General features: G+C 34.8%; 3 protein-coding genes across 7 annotated transcripts; all 3 read right to left on the bottom strand.

Moving 5' to 3' along the window:
- Positions 1-3,732: 3,732 nt before the first annotated feature.
- LOC107942215 (UDP-xylose transporter 1) lies at positions 3,733-6,603 on the bottom strand. Its single transcript, XM_016875847.2, has 9 exons — positions 6,346-6,603; positions 6,201-6,243; positions 5,655-5,775; positions 5,344-5,528; positions 5,187-5,254; positions 4,963-5,095; positions 4,683-4,844; positions 4,307-4,573; positions 3,733-4,068 (listed from the first exon to the last, which is right to left on the bottom strand). The coding sequence occupies exons 3-9, from the start codon at positions 5,773-5,775 to the stop codon at positions 3,982-3,984; spliced, it is 1,023 nt and encodes a 340-aa protein (XP_016731336.1). The 5' UTR covers positions 6,201-6,243; positions 6,346-6,603; the 3' UTR covers positions 3,733-3,981.
- A 1,002-nt stretch (positions 6,604-7,605) lies between these two features.
- LOC107942218 (uncharacterized) lies at positions 7,606-12,912 on the bottom strand. 5 transcript variants are annotated; one of them, XM_016875851.2, is made up of 15 exons: positions 12,717-12,912; positions 11,636-11,820; positions 11,264-11,375; positions 11,080-11,184; positions 10,692-10,796; positions 10,295-10,378; positions 10,075-10,190; positions 9,793-9,894; positions 9,587-9,700; positions 9,412-9,468; positions 9,203-9,269; positions 8,718-8,771; positions 8,407-8,481; positions 8,059-8,094; positions 7,606-7,919 (listed from the first exon to the last, which is right to left on the bottom strand). In XM_016875851.2, the coding sequence occupies exons 2-15, from the start codon at positions 11,653-11,655 to the stop codon at positions 7,833-7,835; spliced, it is 1,134 nt and encodes a 377-aa protein (XP_016731340.1). In that variant the 5' UTR covers positions 11,656-11,820; positions 12,717-12,912; the 3' UTR covers positions 7,606-7,832. The 5 variants fall into 5 exon arrangements, 4 of the variants coding, with proteins under 4 accessions (XP_016731340.1, XP_016731341.1, XP_016731343.1 ...); XM_016875852.2 differs by having other exon boundaries at positions 11,636-11,790; positions 12,717-12,894; XM_016875854.2 differs by having other exon boundaries at positions 11,636-11,747; positions 12,717-12,890.
- Positions 12,913-13,990: 1,078 nt separating this feature from the next.
- LOC107906242 (uncharacterized) lies at positions 13,991-18,216 on the bottom strand. Its single transcript, XM_016833186.2, has 4 exons — positions 17,929-18,216; positions 16,691-17,827; positions 15,400-16,070; positions 13,991-15,268 (listed from the first exon to the last, which is right to left on the bottom strand). Exons 2-4 carry the CDS (start codon positions 17,794-17,796, stop codon positions 14,244-14,246), a joined length of 2,802 nt encoding a protein of 933 aa, XP_016688675.1. The 5' UTR covers positions 17,797-17,827; positions 17,929-18,216; the 3' UTR covers positions 13,991-14,243.
- Between the last annotated feature and the right edge of the window lie 1,548 nt (positions 18,217-19,764).

The following is a 19,764-nucleotide window of genomic DNA, read 5'->3' on the forward strand; positions in this document are numbered from 1 at the left end:
TTTTTAATTATTTTTTTAAAAGGTAAATACATTAATTTATTCATGAATAGAATTATATAATTAAGGGAAAAATAACAAACACTTGTCGTAGATGTTAAATGATAAGCTTCATTAACACAACAAAGGCTTTAGCCTTAGCATCAATAGAACATCATGGCACGTTGACAATTGACTTTGTCACAACTCAAACACGACATATCTGGAGTGATTGTAAGTACTTAATACGGTAAGGAAATCAACCTCGGATGGTCCAAAGCGGCAAGTAAAAATCGACCAAAAATTGAGCATTCACCAAACTAGAGAAGATGACAACAAAATCATCCCTAAAATTACTTAGTGTAAAACTAAGGTCACATGCATAAGCAACACTAAAAAACATGCTATAAAAGCAAACCAAAATTTCTAAAACTGAAAAGTTATTAAGCAATGGAAAAATAAACAAAAAAAACATATAAAACTTAAAATAATACAGGTCAAAATCGACTTGTGAAATCATTTATTATTCTCAAAATGCTCTCAAAACAGAAATATATTAAGAAGCTGGCGAAGAGCAACTCACATTCCAAGAAAACTTACTAGTGGCCAGTGGAGTCTTCGCGAACGACAAGCGTCGTTATTTGTCCATCACAACTTATGAAGACAATAAAGATATCCACAAAATAGACATACAAACTGAAAAATGGAGAAAACATGTGAAGTGGATGAGAAGAAAAAGAAAAGAAAAGATTAACGGGAAGGAGAAAAAGTCGGGTAATAGCCAACCTGGAGACTAACACTGTCACCGGGCAAAACAAATTTATTTTTAAATATATATATGTAATGTTATTTTATTTTAATCAAATAAGTAATTGAATAATCTATTTTACTAAAACTCCATGTGTCATCAAACATAAACTAAAAAATCAAATTAAACAAATAAATGACGAAATAATATTAACTTCTTTAAAAAAAAAAGTTCCATGAACATAAATAAATTATTTCTTTTGTATATTCAATGGAAGTAAGGTTGTAGGAAAATATCACTTTCACAGATTGAACTAACAATTTTGTCGTATTTTGGTGACTTCAGAGTCTGGTACTTGAGCTATATAATCCCATAAAGTATACTAAAATAAGAATAAAATATTTGGCAAATCTTGACTAAATAAACCTTAGCTTTGGAATTTTACTCAATAATTACTAACTTCACTGAATTATAAATAGTTTTTGCTATTTGCACCCTTTTATATAATAATTTCAAAATTCTTATCTACTTTACAATCCTAAAATACCTAATATTTATATCTTTAATCCTTATTAATTTAGAGAAAAGGATGAAATTACCAGAACATGAAATTGGATCTTTAATGTCAATTTACAAGTATCTAGCCACAGATAACTTTTAGAGTTAAAAAAGTGATTTTTGGAAATGACTCAAACGTAATATAACTTTTGCAGTTTTTTTTGAAATCTAATGATATTTTTAATCCTTATTTATAATTTAATGTATTGTATGTAATATTTATATTTTTATTGAATTTTATTTTAAATATAGATTATATATTGAAATTTGTAATGTTTATATCTTAATATTTAAAATATAGTTTATATATTTAAATATAATGTTTACCAACAAGTGGTTGGGTGTAGTGATAAGACACATTGCACTCCCAAGATAAGGACCTGGGTTCGAACATTGGAGGCGATTTTGTTGGGAGGAGTGACCACGAACCCCAAATATGGACCGTAAAACAAAAATGAATAATATAAAAAAAAAATTCTAAATTTCATATACCAAAATATTAATAAATAATTATAATAATTTTTATATTTTTATTGAAATATCTTAATATTTATGAATTTAAAATTTATTTAAATGTTTTTTTTAACTTTACATCATCATGAACTTTTTTATTTCTCAAAATTATTTTTAACAGCAATATTAAATATTTAAATAATAAACTAAACTTTAGGGATGGTAAACTAGTCTTCTGTTAAAACTTTAAAAGGTATTAATATTTGAGATTGTGCAATTGATTTGGTTATGCTCAAACTATTATTGACACGTTACAAAAGCTGGATTCAGAAATGGTAGATCCTGCCACGCCTTTTTCGCCACTATGATTTGGAAGGAAGTAAATTTAAAAAGAAGGGTACCAACAGTACAAGATTACTGGATTTAGGAACCACACAAGTGGAGAACCATAGTGAATTACAATAGAACCAACCTTGGTGCTGCCAATTAAAAGGAATAGACTGGAGGAATTGCAGAAGTTAAACGCCAGTTGGGATAACTTTTAATTAATTCACGCAACATCAACTCCATTATTATATATGACCGGAAATGGATTCTACATGAGAATAAACAAAGCTCACTGGAAGCTGAAACCATTATAGCTAGCAAGGGATGACAAAACCTAATCATTTCAATATCTATAGAGGTGATTCAGATGAAACGAAAGGTAGAACAAAGAACGTCTATCTCCACCATTGCTACGTCAAACAACATTTGGTAAAAGTAACAGTCTAAAACCAGAAACATTCATTATAAGACTTTGATTTTTTATATTTTATTTCTACCAAACTACCTAACGTGAAGGGTAAGTATGAATAGAGTTGATACTATTGAATAATGATGTAATTAAATATAATAATTACGAAACATGTATTAATATCGTATTTATTGACATTGTATCTATAGTTTCTTTAATGAAAAACACAAAAGTGAGGTAAATACATAAATTGTGACTTGTGTTTGAAAACATGTGGTCACCGCCAAGTTGGTTGGTAAAGCTAGCCAGCTAGTTTGGGTTCCTAACTTTTTCATATGGTCGGGAACAGTATTTGTTTCGTGAAAGTTTAAAATCTTTTGTTGCTTCTTCATGCTTCTTTCCTTCGATAATTATTGGTTAGTTTTTATATTTTTTAAGAAATTTAGTTTTTTTTATTTTTCAATTTAAAAACTCAAATTTAATTGTCAATACCTTTAAATTCTTCTTAACTTGATATCTTGATACTAAAAAAAATCAATTGATCGTCATATAACAAGAAAATCAGACTTGAAACTAATAAAAAAAAACTTAACAATATTAACTATTCCTAAAAATTTACATCAATGTTTTAATTTTAATTAAAATAAAATATTTAAACTGAGATTATAAAAAATAAAATACCTAAAAATTAAAGTATAAATAAATTCTCCAATCCCATTCTCTAATTATAAAAAAAAGAAGTTTATTTTTTTCATACGATCCTATTCATAATCCCATAAGAAATCTCATCAAAAGAATGGACATTGGTTTTCATTAGTATAACACATGAGTAGCTGCCATGCAGCTTGGAAAATGCGCAGAGGACGAAATCTGTAGGAGGCTTATTATAATTCATCCATTAAATCTTCCCATATAGACACTTGTCTATGAGATCAATTCTTTAGGATATTTGACTATTAGATAGGAGGACACTATATCAAACTTCTGCCATAATCCACAACCTATACTTCAGCCGCCCTCCGCAGAATCATAGTTTGAATCATCATCTAAACCCTCCATTGATTGATAAACAATTAAAAGTTGTTGGATACAAATTATAAATTATGAACTTCTGTAAATTCGATACAAAACAAAAATGACAGACTTAATAATTGCAAAAAAAAGTACTGATAACAATTGAATATAAAATCACAAACCTCCAAAATTTATGTGAGATAAGTATACTAAACTGGGACTAAGTCTTATTTTTTTGCCAAAGAAGAAAGAAAGTGGGGCTTTAATTTCATTTAAGTATATAAATTTTTACAGGCAAAGAAATAATAGTAACAAATATGAAGCTGATCAATTACAATTTGCTAATGATTCCATAACTGTTACTATGTGCTGAGAAAGAGAACATAGAAATGAACTGTGGGAATGTGTGGTTTATTTAAAGAATCAAAAACTGGTTTACGCTTGAGGTACAAAATGTTGGAAACAACACCTTAATACACAAAAACCCTGTTTTGTTTTAGACAAGGGAATCTTTGTTCAAGTTTTTAACTTCATGGCCTTCTTTCTGTGGACCCAGAAATGGTGCTGCATCCTTTTCTTTCATCTGAAAACACAAGACAAACATTTGTTAACAAACCATTTTTGGGAGATAAAGACAAGGAGAGAAGGTAACAACAGTGTAGTTGTAAGTATCGAGTGGGAGTATCTATTTCTTTTTTCAAATTTGTTCATGTTTTGGATGGTGCTAGGAGGGGTATATCTCAGTACTCATGTCTGGGGATATGTTAGATAAGGATGTCCGACATAGATATTTAAAGAAATATATATGTATATATATATACCTGTGACCCCAAAGGATCAGCTTGTTTCTTTTTGTTCTCTTGGGTGCAAAAATAGGAATACAAGCCCATCCCAAAAATGGCAATGAGGATTCCAACGATATTCCTGTCTGTAAAAGGGTCATGCAGCAATGTATAGCCAAAGGTAAGAACCAGGCAAGTCTTGAGGTGACCAAGAACTTGATATGTCACTGGGGATGTCTTGCCAATAACCAAAAATGTACTGAAATTGACAGATACTGAAATAATGCAAGAGAGGATGATAAATGCCTGCAAAATGTTGAAAACCCAATTAGTTATCAGAAAAAAGATAATTCTCTTTTTATATCCTGTCAGTGAAAAGCTGAGGAAAAAAAAAGAAGAGGTTTAGGTTGAATACCAAGACTATAGGAGAATAATTATAAGCAAACACATTTTGTTTGGTGAGTAATTGATCTACCAAAGGGCCTGAGACAAAAAGAATTGCTGCTTGAAATGGGGCTGACTGGTAGAGCAGCTGCGTTGAAGACACATTTAACCTCTTCTGTATTGTGTTTGTCAGCTATATTCATCAAGTTAAAAAAGTTTCATTCCTTTGGAATATGGCCTCGAAATGTAAATGTTTGATAAGTTGAGAGACTAATTATATGTAAAAGGAAGCAATGATAATCAAAGGATACAATTTGGCCAACGCAGGTGGTTATAATGGCGAGGAGAGAAAGGATTGTCCCGACAAAATTGAGTTGCAGATCAGTTATGGAAGCAATGCCAACTCCAACAAGTAAAAGTAAGAGGGACAACTTTATGTTTTGGCTGCACCGATGTAGAAACACTAAGTACTCATAAGCTTTGAATTTCAAAATGCTCAACTATCACAAGAGTAAAAAAGAGATAAAAAAAAAACCTGAATTGCTTTTTAAGGAAGATGGTTTCCAATAATACAGTGAATGGTATGATTGCAAGTTTGGTCATCTGCCAAGAGAAAGCACCACAAAGTTTGAGAACACAATTATGGGTTAAAAGGATGATACATGATGTATGTTTCTAAAAATGAAGTTAACCTGATAGAATCCAATGGAGTTAAACCCAAGGCTCAAGTTGAGAAGTCCAATGGAAACGCCATTGAGGATGCCAAAGAGCACCACGGTCTTCATGTCAATGGGTTTACTTTCAAAAAGATTGAAGCGTTGTGCGGCATGAAGGGTGAAAAATGTCACCATTAGATGCCAGCTAGTGAGTGTTGTGGCTGAAGGAGAAATGGGGATTAAAGAAAAACCATAAATCCCATCATTCTGATATAATTATGGAAAGTGATGTTTGAACCAAGGAATAAAAAAAAAATCATTCTATGGAGAAAGAATAGAGAAATTACCAAAAGGGAATCCAAGATTGCTCATCAAAGCTTTGTTGCATATGACAATGGAGACCGATGATGCAACTGAAAGAAACAGGGCACCAATGACACCCAATTGGAAGCTTGACATCTCTCCCATCTTTGGTGAAACAAACAAAATAACAACAACAAATAAATATCAGCTAAATCAATTATGTTAAGCCAATTTGAAAATTGAAAAGTTAATGTTTGTTGAAGCTTTATTATTTTCTTTGGTAGATATAGTTGCATGAATTAACTTAGCTAAGCCCGAGTTTGAATAAAACTTATCTCTGCTGCTACAGATAAAAAATTATGGGCGTGTATGTTACTTAACAAACTTTACAGAAAAACAAGTTTGGAATTAACTACTTACAAAAAAATGCTTTATAAGCCGGCAAACTATGGAAATAGACTCTCTAAACATTTCTAGACTGTACATTGATGAAAGCTTTCATGGTTTGCATGTTTAAGAGAGGCAAAATGCAGTAACAAAACAAATGATTGCTTTGGAAACAAATAGAGCAAAGAGATAGCTAATGTTACCTTGCAAAAAAGTGGAAACTATGGAGTTTTATTTTATGAGCCCCTGAAAAAGATTCAAAGAAAGAAAACCAACTTGGTTTCATCAAACACATTCCCACATTTAAAAGAAAAAAAAAAGATGATGAAAATGAACAAAGAAAGAGACCTTTAAATGAGTACAAGTAAGTTTACAGGATAATTGACAGAAAGATTTCCTATTACAACTCCGTAAAAATCACCAGAAAAGTAGACCAGGTTACAAACAATCAACAACCAGCGAAAATAAAAGGTGAGAGGGATAAAGAAGAGTGTTTGAGAGATGCAAAATTAGCTTAGAGAAGAGAGATAGAAAGAGAGTTGGTTTTGGCTTGTATGAGAATGTAGGTTTTTAAGAAGGCTATATATGTATATTTTTATCTTAGATAGCTTATATGGGTTGGTGCCTAACGCTGTTCTAATTTATTTTAAGTACTTTACTCGTATTGTTAATGTATTTGTTCTTCCAGAAGGAAAGCTAACGATCAATTTAAGCAAGGAGATAGTGAAAGGGGTGCATTTGTGGATGTTGGTCAAAGTGAATGATGTTTTAAGCTTTTCAAATTTAGTTTGACAGTCCACTGGGGTCTTCCAAATCATCTTATAATGTTAAAGCCTTTAGGGAGAAATTATTAAATGAGGCTTAGCACACAAGGCAGGAAGGTAATATGTAAGTGTGGTACCTGCCTGCTAATGCAAGCAAAACGGCTTGCCTTCCTCAAACTCAATTGGAGTTTGGCGAGACAGACACACACACACACAAAAAAGCCTTCACTTTCACTCCTCAACTGAGGCCTTTACTTGGCTTTCTTTAGGAATCAACATCACCATTACCAACCAGCCAAATCAGGAAAAACCCTTTCTCATATTGTTGATTTCTCCTCGGTTAATCTCAAGAATGACAAGGATAAGATATTTAAATAGCTATTGGAGTGAGATAAAATGATGGTTGTTTTACTATTTCAACGCTTTTGACAGCACGTCCGTTATGGGTATTTAGTGATCATGCTGAATACAGCTTATTATTGTACTGGATGATTCATTGTTAGCAGATTCTATACTATGGAAAGTTGGGTGAAGTTGATCTCACGTTTTTTGAGCTGTATATGTGAGAGAGAAGAGTGAAGTTGATTAATCAATGCATTGCTATGGTCCTTCGTATCACGAGGAATATGCTGAGTAAAAGCATCAGATCCCGGGGAAACCGGTTTTACAACTTGCTTACGGGCATCACATGAAATGAAACGGAGTTTCTAAATGAAGTTTAAATGTCCATGCAGCAGTGGACAGGCAGTTCCATTATAAAGCATTGTTTCCCTTCTATATATCGTAACATAAATTTAAAAGAAAAGGAAGTAGAAAAATGAGCAACTGACGAGGAAGATGGATATAAAAAAATTACTCCCCCTTTTCTATAGCTGTGGAAATCTTAATGTACAAAAAAATGTGGCTCAGGTAAATGAGTCCACCCTCGTTCAGCAAAAATAAAATAAAATGTCACCCAAACTGAACCCTAACAAACGTCAGGTGAGATATTATACATGTACAAACGGGGTTGAAAATCAGGGAGGGATTGGGGTAAAAGAAATCAATAAAATAAAAATAGACAGTAAATAATTATTCCTTTCCAAGCTGATACGCCTTGTCTGCATTTGCGAGTCGGTTCTGAAACATCGACCATTCTTTTTTGCACCTCGTTCTAACCTGTGAATTGAAAACGGAAGAAAGATATGAGTTGGTTTAGAGATTTTAATCTTTCTTTTAAAAAAACTAGTTTCAAATCCATGAATAACTTTCAAAACAAGGTATATAAAATGACGTGATAGTCCATGAACATGCATACCCCTTCCCATGGAGGTTTACCATCCTCTGATTTGCCCTGAAATTCGACAAAACACATAATTATGAGATTATAATCAGGACGGCCATGTTGGGCACAAACGAGGTAAACAAATGCCAAAACTGATAGAATAGGTGCAATGCAATGCAATGCAAGCAAGAATATTGATACAACAAGAGATAACATCAAAGTTGAGTTAGTGAAAGACGTTCAATAATAAACCAAAAGCTATATTCATATAATTAATAATTCACATAAAACACTTACGAAAACAGTATGAAGAAATAAGCTAAAACATAGTTCGGCATTGAAACGTAGCCATAATTTTCTGGCTAGTTGATGGGAACTCACCTGGCTACCAAGAGAAGGGATTACTTGATGAATAATCCACTGTGAATCTACCACACCGATTTTTTCATGTGCAGGCTGTGAAGAAGAAAATGGCAATTTAGTACCAAAAAACCAAGAGGCCAGGCTGAGATAGTTGTAGTACAAATGCCTTCATAAATAGAAAGAATTGCCATAAAGAGCCAGTAATTCTAAAACATTTTATGTATGCTTGGATTCTCCAGCAATTAAACACTTCCATAGGTTCTCATTGTGTTCACTAGAGAACAGTCAATAGCAAGAAGGAAATGGAAAAAGAGACAGAATCCACTAACCTCTACGCATCTTCTGAGAGCAAAATCCAATCCCCATCCATGCACCAAATCATTCTACAACAACACAAATTTGTAAGCATTTTGGTAAGTATCAAACGGAAGGAGCTCAAGAGATTGTACCAAGTTATCAAGTAAAAGTTTGGCAAACAGTATTCTACCCTCCTAATCTGAGTCTTCATTCTTAATTCCGCCATTGGAGTAGTTGAGAATGTAGGGAGCTCATCCCAAAAGGTGCTCGTGTTAGCCAATTCTAATGAACTAACAAGGAGTCCATTAATTAACAGTTTTCTATATTTATAAGTTTATTTACTTGGGGAATGGAACCTCAGACAGGCAACATTTCACCCAATGGCCTGACCAAATATTAACAAGTATTTGCTTTGTGAGGCAAAGAAGAAGATAGCATGTGCTACCTATTTAGTCAGCAAATCCATGGCATGTAAACAATCTGGCTAAAGTCCAAGGAATTCTTAACCGCACTTTACCTGAATCATATACCATACACATCTCCAAGCTTCCCGAGAAAATACGGGCGCCATAATTTCCACAAAGCTGAAACAAAGCAAACAATGTTAAATGCACCAAGATAAAAGGAGGATATCTGATTGAAGGAAACTCAAAAGTGAAGTGCATTGGAGTGTTTCATTGAAAGACACATGTGTGAATATGAGAGATAAAGAGACAGAAAGCATACGCAGCACATGGTGGCAAATGCGGATCACTACACCAGCCTGGTTTCTCTTCAGTAAACCTGTGAACCAAGTTCAAATGCAGAGAATTTCAGATGACAAAAAAAAAAAAGGTTCCTTCTTATAATCGCTAAGCAATTGCAGTGTTTCATATGGTTGAGAGAGAGAGACAGAGCCTACTTGTGAACTTCTCTGTCACCTCTCCTCTTTGTCATCTGCCATGTCAATCCATTATTGGGCTCCAAACCTGGTTGTGAGATCTCCAGACCATGCTTCTTGACAAGTTCTATGTATCTGGTAATTTTTGCAGAGAAGATAAGAAAGAAAAATATACATGGTGAAATTAAGTAATCAAGTGAATAATGTCGCTGCTTTATAGGACAAACCTCTCAGCATTGAAGTGTTCCACTCCCAGGTCTTCATCCCAGATGAAGATATATTCATAAGCAGAGACAACATCTGGATGCAAAAACCTTTTCGCATACCACCTAATAATATACACACACACATATATTAGCAGCAAACTATCATCCACCTAACCAGGCAGCGTCTGGAATTCAAGGAAGCAAGGAACAGGGAAAGGCTTATTCTTTCTTAAAAATTCCCTCTAATTAGAAGGATCCAGACATACATAGATCTTTAACCATTCTGATCGCTATAAAGCTTACCATTTTGTCTGCTTCTTTACACTAACATGGATTGCATTCTTTGACCACTCAAATTGGTCCCACTCAGTTGTCCGGCCATCATAATGAAAAAGCAAAATTTGGAAATCCTCAGAAAACTACCTCAACAAGCAAGAAAACAGAAGTGTCAAAAACCCTGGAAATTCAAAATTGGAAAAGGAAAAGAAATAAAAGGACAAATGAAATGACCCCATTGTCTAACCTTTTTAACACATTTATCTATATTACTCCTCTGATCAAAGCCAACTGTAAATGTCACTAAATACTTTGGCTTCTTCTTCAGATCCTGCAGAGTTAAGGAAAACCATGATTAGAGACACCTATTAATCAAGGATATTAAGATGCATAAATGTATATTTTAGCACCCTGCAAGGTGTATGTTCCAAAACTGACAATGATAGTGATAAAGGGGCAAAATGGCCCTCATGCATCAGAACTTTTCTATTGAATTTGGAAAGAACACGATAAGCTGCATGTAACATTTCTAGTCGGTGAAGATATTAAAAGAAAAAAAAGTTCCTACTCAGTGAAGATATTGAAAGAAAAAGACAGCAGAAGGATGATGATGTTTATATGTAAATATAACCTATGGATCATACCTCACTAGGTTCGCCCCATAACCTGCGCAGGTAAAGGTCAGATTCTGGAACGACAATTCCAGGAGGTAACAATTCTGCACCACGAGGATTTGTAGGAACATATATCTGGAGAACAGGGAAGCAGAAACCAATTAACAAAATGGATCAAAAACAAAGCACCGTGCAAAAACTGAGAACAAAGAGCTCTGCTTCACACAAGAACCCGGAAAAATGATATATAAGACTCAAGCTGATCTGAGACAATCTAATGGTTCAAAAACAGTGGTAAACAAAACTTTCACTTATAAATTGAAATATATATAATCCGGTAAGTGTCAATAAAATGTCTTCTCTTTACAAATAACAAAATGTTACAACAGCAATGGGCAGAGAGCAAGCAAACAGGCACCTTAGGAAGATTGTCTGCAGTTCTCTCAGGAGACCTGACTATAAAGTCTTGGTCATTAGCTCTGGATGCATCAAAAGACGATCTAAGGTTTGAAGGTAAGTGAATCTGCAGGGATTGAAAACAAATCATACGGTTGATAGATTGACTGCAGCATAGCTTCATTATTAATAAAGGCAAAACATACCTTGTAAAGGGAAACTGACGGAAATGAAACACCAATAAAGAATCCAATCACAATTCCAAGAATTGTTGCGATAACGAGCCTGGCTTTATCATTTGTTTTCTTAAAAACTCCACTGTAAAGCACAGAAATAGTTTAGTAAAAGGAGCCCCAAAAATCTGTCATCCTAAGCAATAAACCAGTAAAGTTGAGAAATTCAAAAATCAAAACATAATAATGTTGTAAGGTTCAAAACAGTTATCTACAAAAGAAAAAAAGAAGGAAAACAAATCAAAGAATGGATTTCCAAAGATTATGCTTTTCACCCTACCTCATCTATTTGTTTTATCTTTCTAGTGTCTGATAGTGAAAGACAAAAAATTAATAAAATCTAACCTGCGGTGTATGGTGCCCATATCTGTATTCTCTCTTGTAATTGATTTAAAAGGTCAGATACCCACAAAAACAATTATCTCCCATAAGCACCTTTGGGAGCAAATGGGGGAACCTTCAAGAACACCAATGCGAAGTTACTCTACTCTTCAACTGAGCTTGATTGTTTATCAGTGCAACGTTCCAAGCTTCAGTATATATTACAAAAGGAATTAAACTAAAAAAAAAAAGAACTGCAACACTTGATGTTTTAAAAGGGCGCCTCACATTAGAATAATATAATAAACGTACAACATTATAGGCGGCTACAAAAGAAATCTGGAACATCGATTAGAAGTTTCATATAATTTGTAAGAAAACGCAAAAGAAAAAACAAAAACAAATCTGAAACCTTAACAAACTAAACAAGCAAGTCACCACTAATTGTTGTTTTACCTTAACCAATGATTTAAATTTCAAACGTTATAGTTCAACATGTTTTGGCTTAATTTTACTCTTAGATTACAATTTACTGCAAAAAGAATTCATTAAAAATGCATGCAAAACTACCAACTCTTAAATAAAGGCTGTCATAAATTCTTCTGTTTTTGCTGTTTTATTCTCCAGACTAACACCATTACGCTTTAACCACTTTTGGGTTCAAACCATTTCACCATCCCGGATCCATTACATCTTTTCTAAATCCCAAACTGACCGCCATATTACAAAGTAAATATGAACACCCAATTAATCAGAAATCAAAATTTGCAACTAAAATGATAACATTCGTACTATCATCTGATAAAAAAAGAAGTTCAGCCTTTTCATTCAAATTCCTGATCTGCATAATTGGAAAAGAAACTTTCCTGATCACATTCAACAAAACTCAGATGTATGAACGAACAAAAAGTTTTCAACTCTAAAAGTACCTTTTTCTTTCAAAAAGATGACAATATTAAAATCCAAGATCAAATCCAAGAACAAGGGAAAGAAGTACATAAAATTTTACACTTCAAGTAATTTTTATTTTTATTTGTAAAAATGACAAAGGACCCATCAAAGAAATTCAAATTTCGACAAGAAAATCGTAGGGTTAGAAACTTACCAGCTTTTTCCCTTTTGGTTGAAGAACAGTTGATCTTGATCTTATGCTACAACGAGAGAAACAGAGCAAAAGAGTGCTTCTTCTAATAAAATTTTATGTTTGAAGACTAAGAGAGAGACGCAGAGGGAATGGGAGTAGAAAATTTTTACGACTCACTTGACCTGGCTTTTGTTATGCCTGGGTGGGCTTGGCCTTACAACCGAACTAATTAATTAGCATTAAAATTTAATTAAAAAGCTTGATATTTATTTTTCATTAAAAATGACTGCTATTCAGTTGTACTTTAAAAAAGGTGGCAATTACTTTTCTTCAATCAAATAATTCTGAGATAATCATTTTTATCTACTCCATTAAAATATTTGAGAATTTTTTTTTAAAAAACCTGTTTTTTTTTTTGTTCAATACTATTTGCTTTGTTGTGTAATTATATTTTAATTATTATATTCATCAGTTAACAGTTGTCAGACATCATCTTTTTTTCAAAGATTAAGCTATATTTTGGGAACATTTGACTACAGATCTGACCCTTTTGATTGTCACTGTGACTCGGGTTTTGGTACGGTCTTCTGGCTTTTTTTTTCTTTTCCGATAAACAAATGCAGTAAATTATCTCGTAGATTTGGGTTAATAGTAGCAATACAAATTCATTGATTTTTATATAAATTTAATAGAAAACTTATCTCTTATATAAAAAATTGAGGCATAATGGTAAAATTAGCCTTTAATATTTATATTTTTTTGTCAATTTAGCTCTAATTTTTTAAGTTAAATTTGATTCTCAATCTTTTTAAAAGAATCAAATTTAACCATCAATTTTTAAAAAAAAATTAAATTATTATTTGTTTTTTTATCAGAAATATCGACTAAAATGTTAAATTTTTATTTTCGTTTAAGAAAAACAAATTAACTCTAAAAGGTTAAGGGTTACGTTTATCTAAAAAAAGAATAAGGGTCAAAATAGTAAAACATGTAAACATTGAGGGTTAAATTAATCCTTATGTCAAAAAAAATACAAACTTGAGGGCTATCGGACAAAAATGTAAAATTTACTTCAAGCCCATGAAATTTGCTTGGCTCACCACCAACCACAATAATACCAACGGGCATTTCCATGGGTTTTTGGTGATCAATCAAATTCCATAAAGAGATATAAACAAATAAGTGTATATGCAGTTGACAAAATCTACCCCAAAATCTTGATTTTTAAGTTATCCTCACTAAAATCTTTATCTTCAAGCTATCCTCAAATGATTTTACAATATTGGCTGTTATAGTTATAGATCCAAGCAAGTCTAAATGCATATTTATAGAAAGAAATGCTGGTTTAATTTCATTGCTGGATACAAATTAATTACAATTTACACCACAGAAATAAAATAACAGTAAAACCTTTGTTTCCCATTGTTTTTTTCTCTCCCTTTTATGGTTCCATTGATTTTCATATCAACAAAATATAAAAAACAAACAAAAATATCAGACTTGGGTGGATGGAAGAAATAAAGAATATAAAAAGAAGAAAGGGTTCAGTCATATGAATTTGGAGCATTGCTGTGGCAGACCTGTAATATGATCAACTGTGACAATCTCTGTAGCATTGTTGCATGGTAATACATCTTGACCCAACTTGGCTCCTGCTGCTTTGAGCCCTTTCAGTGACACAGGTTGATTGAAAAGGTTAAGTGATGGCAGCTTTGAAGCTGGAGGTAATTTCCCATTAGGCAATAGGGTTCTAAAATCTTCAATCAACAATGGGACTTCAAAATCTGCTTTGTCGTGCCTAACCACATTGTCCTTTGCACTGATATGAGCCCCTGGTTCCATATGGTTAGTTGAAAAGCTAGCTTGGTTTGGGAAGTTGGGGTAAAGGCTAACATATCCTCTAAGGTACATCATGTCGAAGAGGAATTTCTTCCATGAAGCTTGCCAACCGTTCGTTCTCGACTTTGGGATTTGAACTGGATTTGCTTTGGCGTCTTCGGTGAATCTCATGTTCATGTATACATAGAATTCTCTCCAATGCTTGGGGAAGAATACTGCACCCCAACTACAAGGTAGCTGGTGAAGGTAAGGTGTGTTCGGGTGAATGCGGTTGAAGAATTCAGTTGGGTTCCATCTCGGCCTTTCTTTCACAACTTCAACTAATCGAGGGGTGTAAAGAGAGATCGAGGAGAGCTCGGGAAGGGATACTTGAGGGTCATAGTGGTAGGCTAAGAGAGCATATTTAATCCATAGATAGTAGTAAGGAGAGACTTCGATATCGTCCTCAAGTAGTAACCCAAAGTCATCATCTGATGTTGGATACCAACTCTCACTAACTGCTCGAATCAGCCCTCCCTGAATGATTCTCCTTCTGAGGGTTTTAGGGCCATGAAGCCATTCAAATGAATCAACAAGCTTAATAGTTGCTTCATCCACCTTACTGTCCATATTGAAGCTGACAGGGATCTCATCTCCAGTATAGTATGCATCACTCAGAGACTTAAGAAGCCTTGTTAAGGAAGGTGCACGGCTTTGAGTAATTATATTGACGGAGATCCGCATCCGGTTCCAATCTACAATACAAAGGTTTTGATTATGTAATCTTCTACCGTTCATTTTTACTCGCGTTAATTGTTTACCTCTAGATAGTCAGTTATTTATATACAGATATTAGGTGTAAAGAAGAGAGTGTTGGCATTCTTACTTTGTAATGCAGTTGATCTTAGATCTGCCATCCATAGAACCTTTGAGACTGAAGACCTCGGTAAAAGTACGAGTGCAGTACCATTTACATTCGTCTCGGATGCCATCTTCAAAGCTTTTTTGACATTGGGATCAATGTCTGTCACCGTGATAATCACACTGGGGTTATGAATTTTGATCAATCCTTTCAAACTAGAGTATACTGCTTGCAGAACCGGGACCTCGGAGTTCGATGCTCTTGAAAGTGCCCCTACTTGCAAATCGAAAATCTTAAATCTTCGCTCTTTGCAAACTGACTTTGGCCAGTTTAGAGCTGCTGCAGCATCTTCACAAGGGCAGAAATTGCCTCCAGAAACTACAATGTAAGCCTTCTTACCAACAGAAGACCTGAACTTTTCGAGTAGCGGTGCAAGTGCCTTGACCTCATCAACACTGTGAGCATAAAAGAGAGCATCAATCTTTTGAGGGTACATTGCAGCCCACTGAGTTACATAACCGGTACTTAGCGCCCTCCACCACTGGTCATCTCGGACTTGAACTATGTCCTTGAAGATCACAGTAGTTTCTGATACATAGGCAAGTCTGTGTTCGCTATCACCCCATGTTTCTTTGTCGGTCAGGTCAACGGGAAGAACAAATGAGCCTGCATTTCTATACTTCTGAAGCTGATAGCTGCACATCATAACGACAGTAGAACTTAGAATCAAAAATCAGATATCCATTTAAGTGTGCAACCACAGTCAATTGAAGATTTAACCACTGCAGGATAGCGCCACTTTAACATGCCCCGTCACGTGTAAGTGAAGGCATAAGAGCTCATCACGTGATAAACTCGAAAAGGGTAATAGGTAGGAGTAACATGCAAGATTAGTACTATAGAACCCGGACTCTAATATTTTCAGTAGTGGAAACAGGATACAGAGTATCCATCCTTAACTGGAACTAATAATAAAATATCCATCATTTCCCTCAAAGAGATTAGAATATTCAGAAAGAAGTTGATCAATTCAGTAAAGAATTAGTTTCTCAAATGCTTTTTGAGTCAACTTTAAATGCCCTCAACAATTAGTTGCATGGTCAACTTTCTATTGCATCGATCCCTCTTATTCTAACTCAAAATGTAGAGACCCCTTTGATATAATCAGTTTCCTCAAAATATAATTAAATCATACTCAGCAATGAAACATTAGTCTTGATCACCACTAGATGAATATATTGTTTATATATTATTCAACAGGTGACTAAACCATGAAAATATATTACCAATCAAAACAAGCAGATGGTAAACGTACCTAAGATGAAGATCTTCACCAGTCATGAATGTGGAAGGTGTCTCAATGAAGAGTGCCTTGACAAGCTCAGCAGATAAAAACCAAGAGCTGGAAAGAAAATCCACCTGCACAATTTTCTGGACAGTAATATCATAGGCAGGGTCAGGCAAGTAAAGCCCTGCCTCCTTCGATCGGAACTTCCTATAGCTCGGGAACGTAAAATCCTTCTGTCTGAAAGGCAAGATCCTTCCAATGCTACCCAAAGCAGAGTTCTTATACTTTTCAATTCCTGCTACATGAGATAGAATCTGTAGCATTTTCTTTCCTGGAATCATGTCATCGTCCACGATATACACGAGATCAGCTTCTGTTTGTAAAGCCATTTGAAACCTGCCATAGTACTTGAAATCATAGCTTGAACTAATGAAGCTGATCCTTGAATCATTGTAGCTCTCTACGATTCTCTTTAGAGAGTGTTCGTTTGGACTCCCGAAGGAAAGCACCCAAACCTGATGGAAAGGAAGCGACTGCTGAAGCAAAGAATCGAGCTGAGAACAAAGTGTTTTTCTCTTGAAATGGTTCAAGAGCACTGTCACTTTGGGTCGGTTGGGACCGCGCATATCCCATTGGGATTTCATTGCCATTAACTCGGACAGAGTCTCTGTACCGATGGTCTTGCTTTGAAAATCCAATATCTCATCATATAACTCTCTCTTCAACTTGATCATTTGAACATCGCTGGACTTCTTCTGCACGAAATCGATCCTCTCATGCTCACAAACTTGTGATGGGGTAATTGGAGAGAAGATTTCAGCTGTGATTAAAGAAGCAGCCTCTTGGTAGCGACCATGAACATGTGGTGGGATGATGAACTGTTTCATGTTTCTTGCTATTCTTGTCGCCCAAGTAAACTCTGGTTTGGTTCTTAACTCCACCGATGGACTCATGTAATACAAAAGGATCGTTGCATAAACTGCAAAGGCAAGTTGCAGGCAAGTGAGAGCTGTCACAAGCCAAGTACAGCCAGTTTTAGTAGCTTTAACCTTGGCCTTCCCTCCAACATAATCACTAAGCATCCCTTCCAAGTAATCCCCACTTCTATTATTTGGATTCCGGGCAAATCTCATTTCACAAATTCAGATTCCCAGAGAACTATACCTACAAAAATAAAAAATAAAAATAAAATATTTATCAGTAAAAAACAAAGTACAAAACACTAACACGATCAACATTAACACTGCATTAAGCTTGACACTGACCAAAACTTCAAAGTCCATATCTCTATATCTCGATAATTCGTCGAAAATGCTTTGAAGAATTCAAGTCTGAAGATCTAAGAAATGGAGGAGACAAGGTGAGGGTGTTGAAGAAGGTGGTGACGTAGAGTAATGGGTCCTGCGCTATTGTATATATATAAAGGGAGAAAAAAGTGAAGGTGAAGTAGCCCATGAGAAATGCAGCAAAGGTCACATGGAGCAAAACGTTTAGATTAATAAAGTTAATTAACAATATATTGTTAATTTGAAGCGTTACCTTCACTACACTTCTCTTTGTCTCATACTTAAAACAAGCCAGTTTTAATGGCGTAGAAAAGGGCTACCCCTGCGTTTTTGGCACTGCCCACATACTCCCACATGACTTTTATTATTTATTATTGGAACCCACCCATTGTTTGAAAAGTCAAAAAGGGTGGGCACCGAAAGTAGAAAGTAAAATTGGTTGGCAAGTTGGGTTAAAAGTTGGCATGGGATAATTGCAATTTTGGTCCCTAATTGTATAGGGACATTGCAAGTTGATCCTTGAACCTCAACTATAAATAGGCCTAACCATTTCTTACTTTCTTCATCCCACACTTGCCATTCTCTACTTAAGGCAATTGTTCTCTCTCCCTATTTGTAAACTTTCACTTGTATTTTTGGAGTGAAATATATTTGGTAGTGCCCGAGGACGTAGGCAAAATTTGCTGAACCTCGTTAAAATTCTAGTGTTCTTTATTTTTGTTCTGCATATTTTGCAAGTGTCATTGTAGTGATTTATTGTGCTATTAAATTACGATAGAGGGATATTCTGGCTAGGAAAGATCTGGTATGTAAGCGATCCTCGTGATCCACCTCTCTTTCCTGGGAATTGAACTTAGTGTGATTTTTCAGTACAATAATTTTACTCTTTCACACGCTTCCGCGCAACAATTGGTACCAGAGCCAGGTTCGTACTTGGGGAATACGACCGTTTATGGCACTATTCACATATACGGCACTATTCACGTATACAGTACTGTTCACGTATACAGTAGTTGGGATTGAGGAGAAAAATGGCAGCAGCATCGTCATCAGCAAGGACTACTGTGACAAATGCAAAATTTGAAGTAGAGAAATTTGACGGTACCAATAATTTTGGTATGTGGCAGTGTGAGATCCTGGATGTCTTATGTCAGCAAGAGCTGGATATAGCCCTTGAAGAAAAACCTGACAAGATGGATGACAAGGAGTGGGCCAAGATCAATAGACAGGCGTGTGGTACAATCCGCCTATGTTTGGCCAAAGAGCAGAAGTACTCCGTCATGAGGGAGACATCAGCGAAGAAGCTGTGGGATACATTGGAAGAAAAGTTTCTAACGAAAAGTCTTGAAAATAGGCTTTATATGAAAAAGAAACTTTTTCGGTTCACGTATGCACCCGGTATGTCGATGAATGACCATGTGAACTCATTCAATAAAATTTTAGCAGACTTGCTAAATTTGGATGAGAAATTTGAAGATGAAGACAAGGCATTATTGTTGTTGAATTCCCTTCCTGATGAATATGATCATCTTACCACCACATTGCTTCATGGGAAAGATTCAATCACATTTGATGCAGTCTGTAGTGCGTTGTATAGATCTGAGACTCGAAAGAAAGATAAAAGAGATCACAGAGATACAACTGCAGAAGTCTTAACAGTAAGAGGTCGTTCACACAGCAGCAAACCTGGTAGAAGGGGTAAGTCCAAAGGGAGACCCGCCAAAGATGAATGTGCCTTTTGTCGTGAGAAAGGGCATTGGAAAAAGAATTGTCCTAAGTTACAAAAGGGCAAGTCTATTTCTAATGCATGTGTAG

This window comes from Gossypium hirsutum, chromosome D05 (genome assembly GCF_007990345.1).
Source record: "Gossypium hirsutum isolate 1008001.06 chromosome D05, Gossypium_hirsutum_v2.1, whole genome shotgun sequence".
Classification (NCBI taxonomy): domain Eukaryota; kingdom Viridiplantae; phylum Streptophyta; class Magnoliopsida; order Malvales; family Malvaceae; genus Gossypium; species Gossypium hirsutum.

Coding starts and splice junctions, on each gene's coding strand:
- LOC107942215 (XM_016875847.2), bottom strand. CDS start 5,775: ATGGGAGAGATGTCAAGCTTCCAATTGGGTGTCATTGGTGCCCTGTTT. Junction 5,255..5,343: donor ACTCCATTGGATTCTATCAG/GTTAACTTCATT, acceptor TTCTCTTGGCAG/ATGACCAAACTTGCAATCAT. Junction 4,069..4,306: donor CTGATCCTTTGGGGTCACAG/GTATATATATAT, acceptor TTGTGTTTTCAG/ATGAAAGAAAAGGATGCAGC.
- LOC107942218 (XM_016875851.2), bottom strand. CDS start 11,655: ATGGGCACCATACACCGCAG. Junction 10,191..10,294: donor TAGATAAATGTGTTAAAAAG/GTTAGACAATGG, acceptor TTGTTGAGGTAG/TTTTCTGAGGATTTCCAAAT. Junction 8,482..8,717: donor CTCTCAGAAGATGCGTAGAG/GTTAGTGGATTC, acceptor TCTTCTTCACAG/CCTGCACATGAAAAAATCGG.
- LOC107906242 (XM_016833186.2), bottom strand. CDS start 17,796: ATGAGATTTGCCCGGAATCCAAATAATAGAAGTGGGGATTACTTGGAA. Junction 16,071..16,690: donor GGTGAAGATCTTCATCTTAG/GTACGTTTACCA, acceptor TATGATGTGCAG/CTATCAGCTTCAGAAGTATA. Junction 15,269..15,399: donor AAGATCAACTGCATTACAAA/GTAAGAATGCCA, acceptor TTTGTATTGTAG/ATTGGAACCGGATGCGGATC.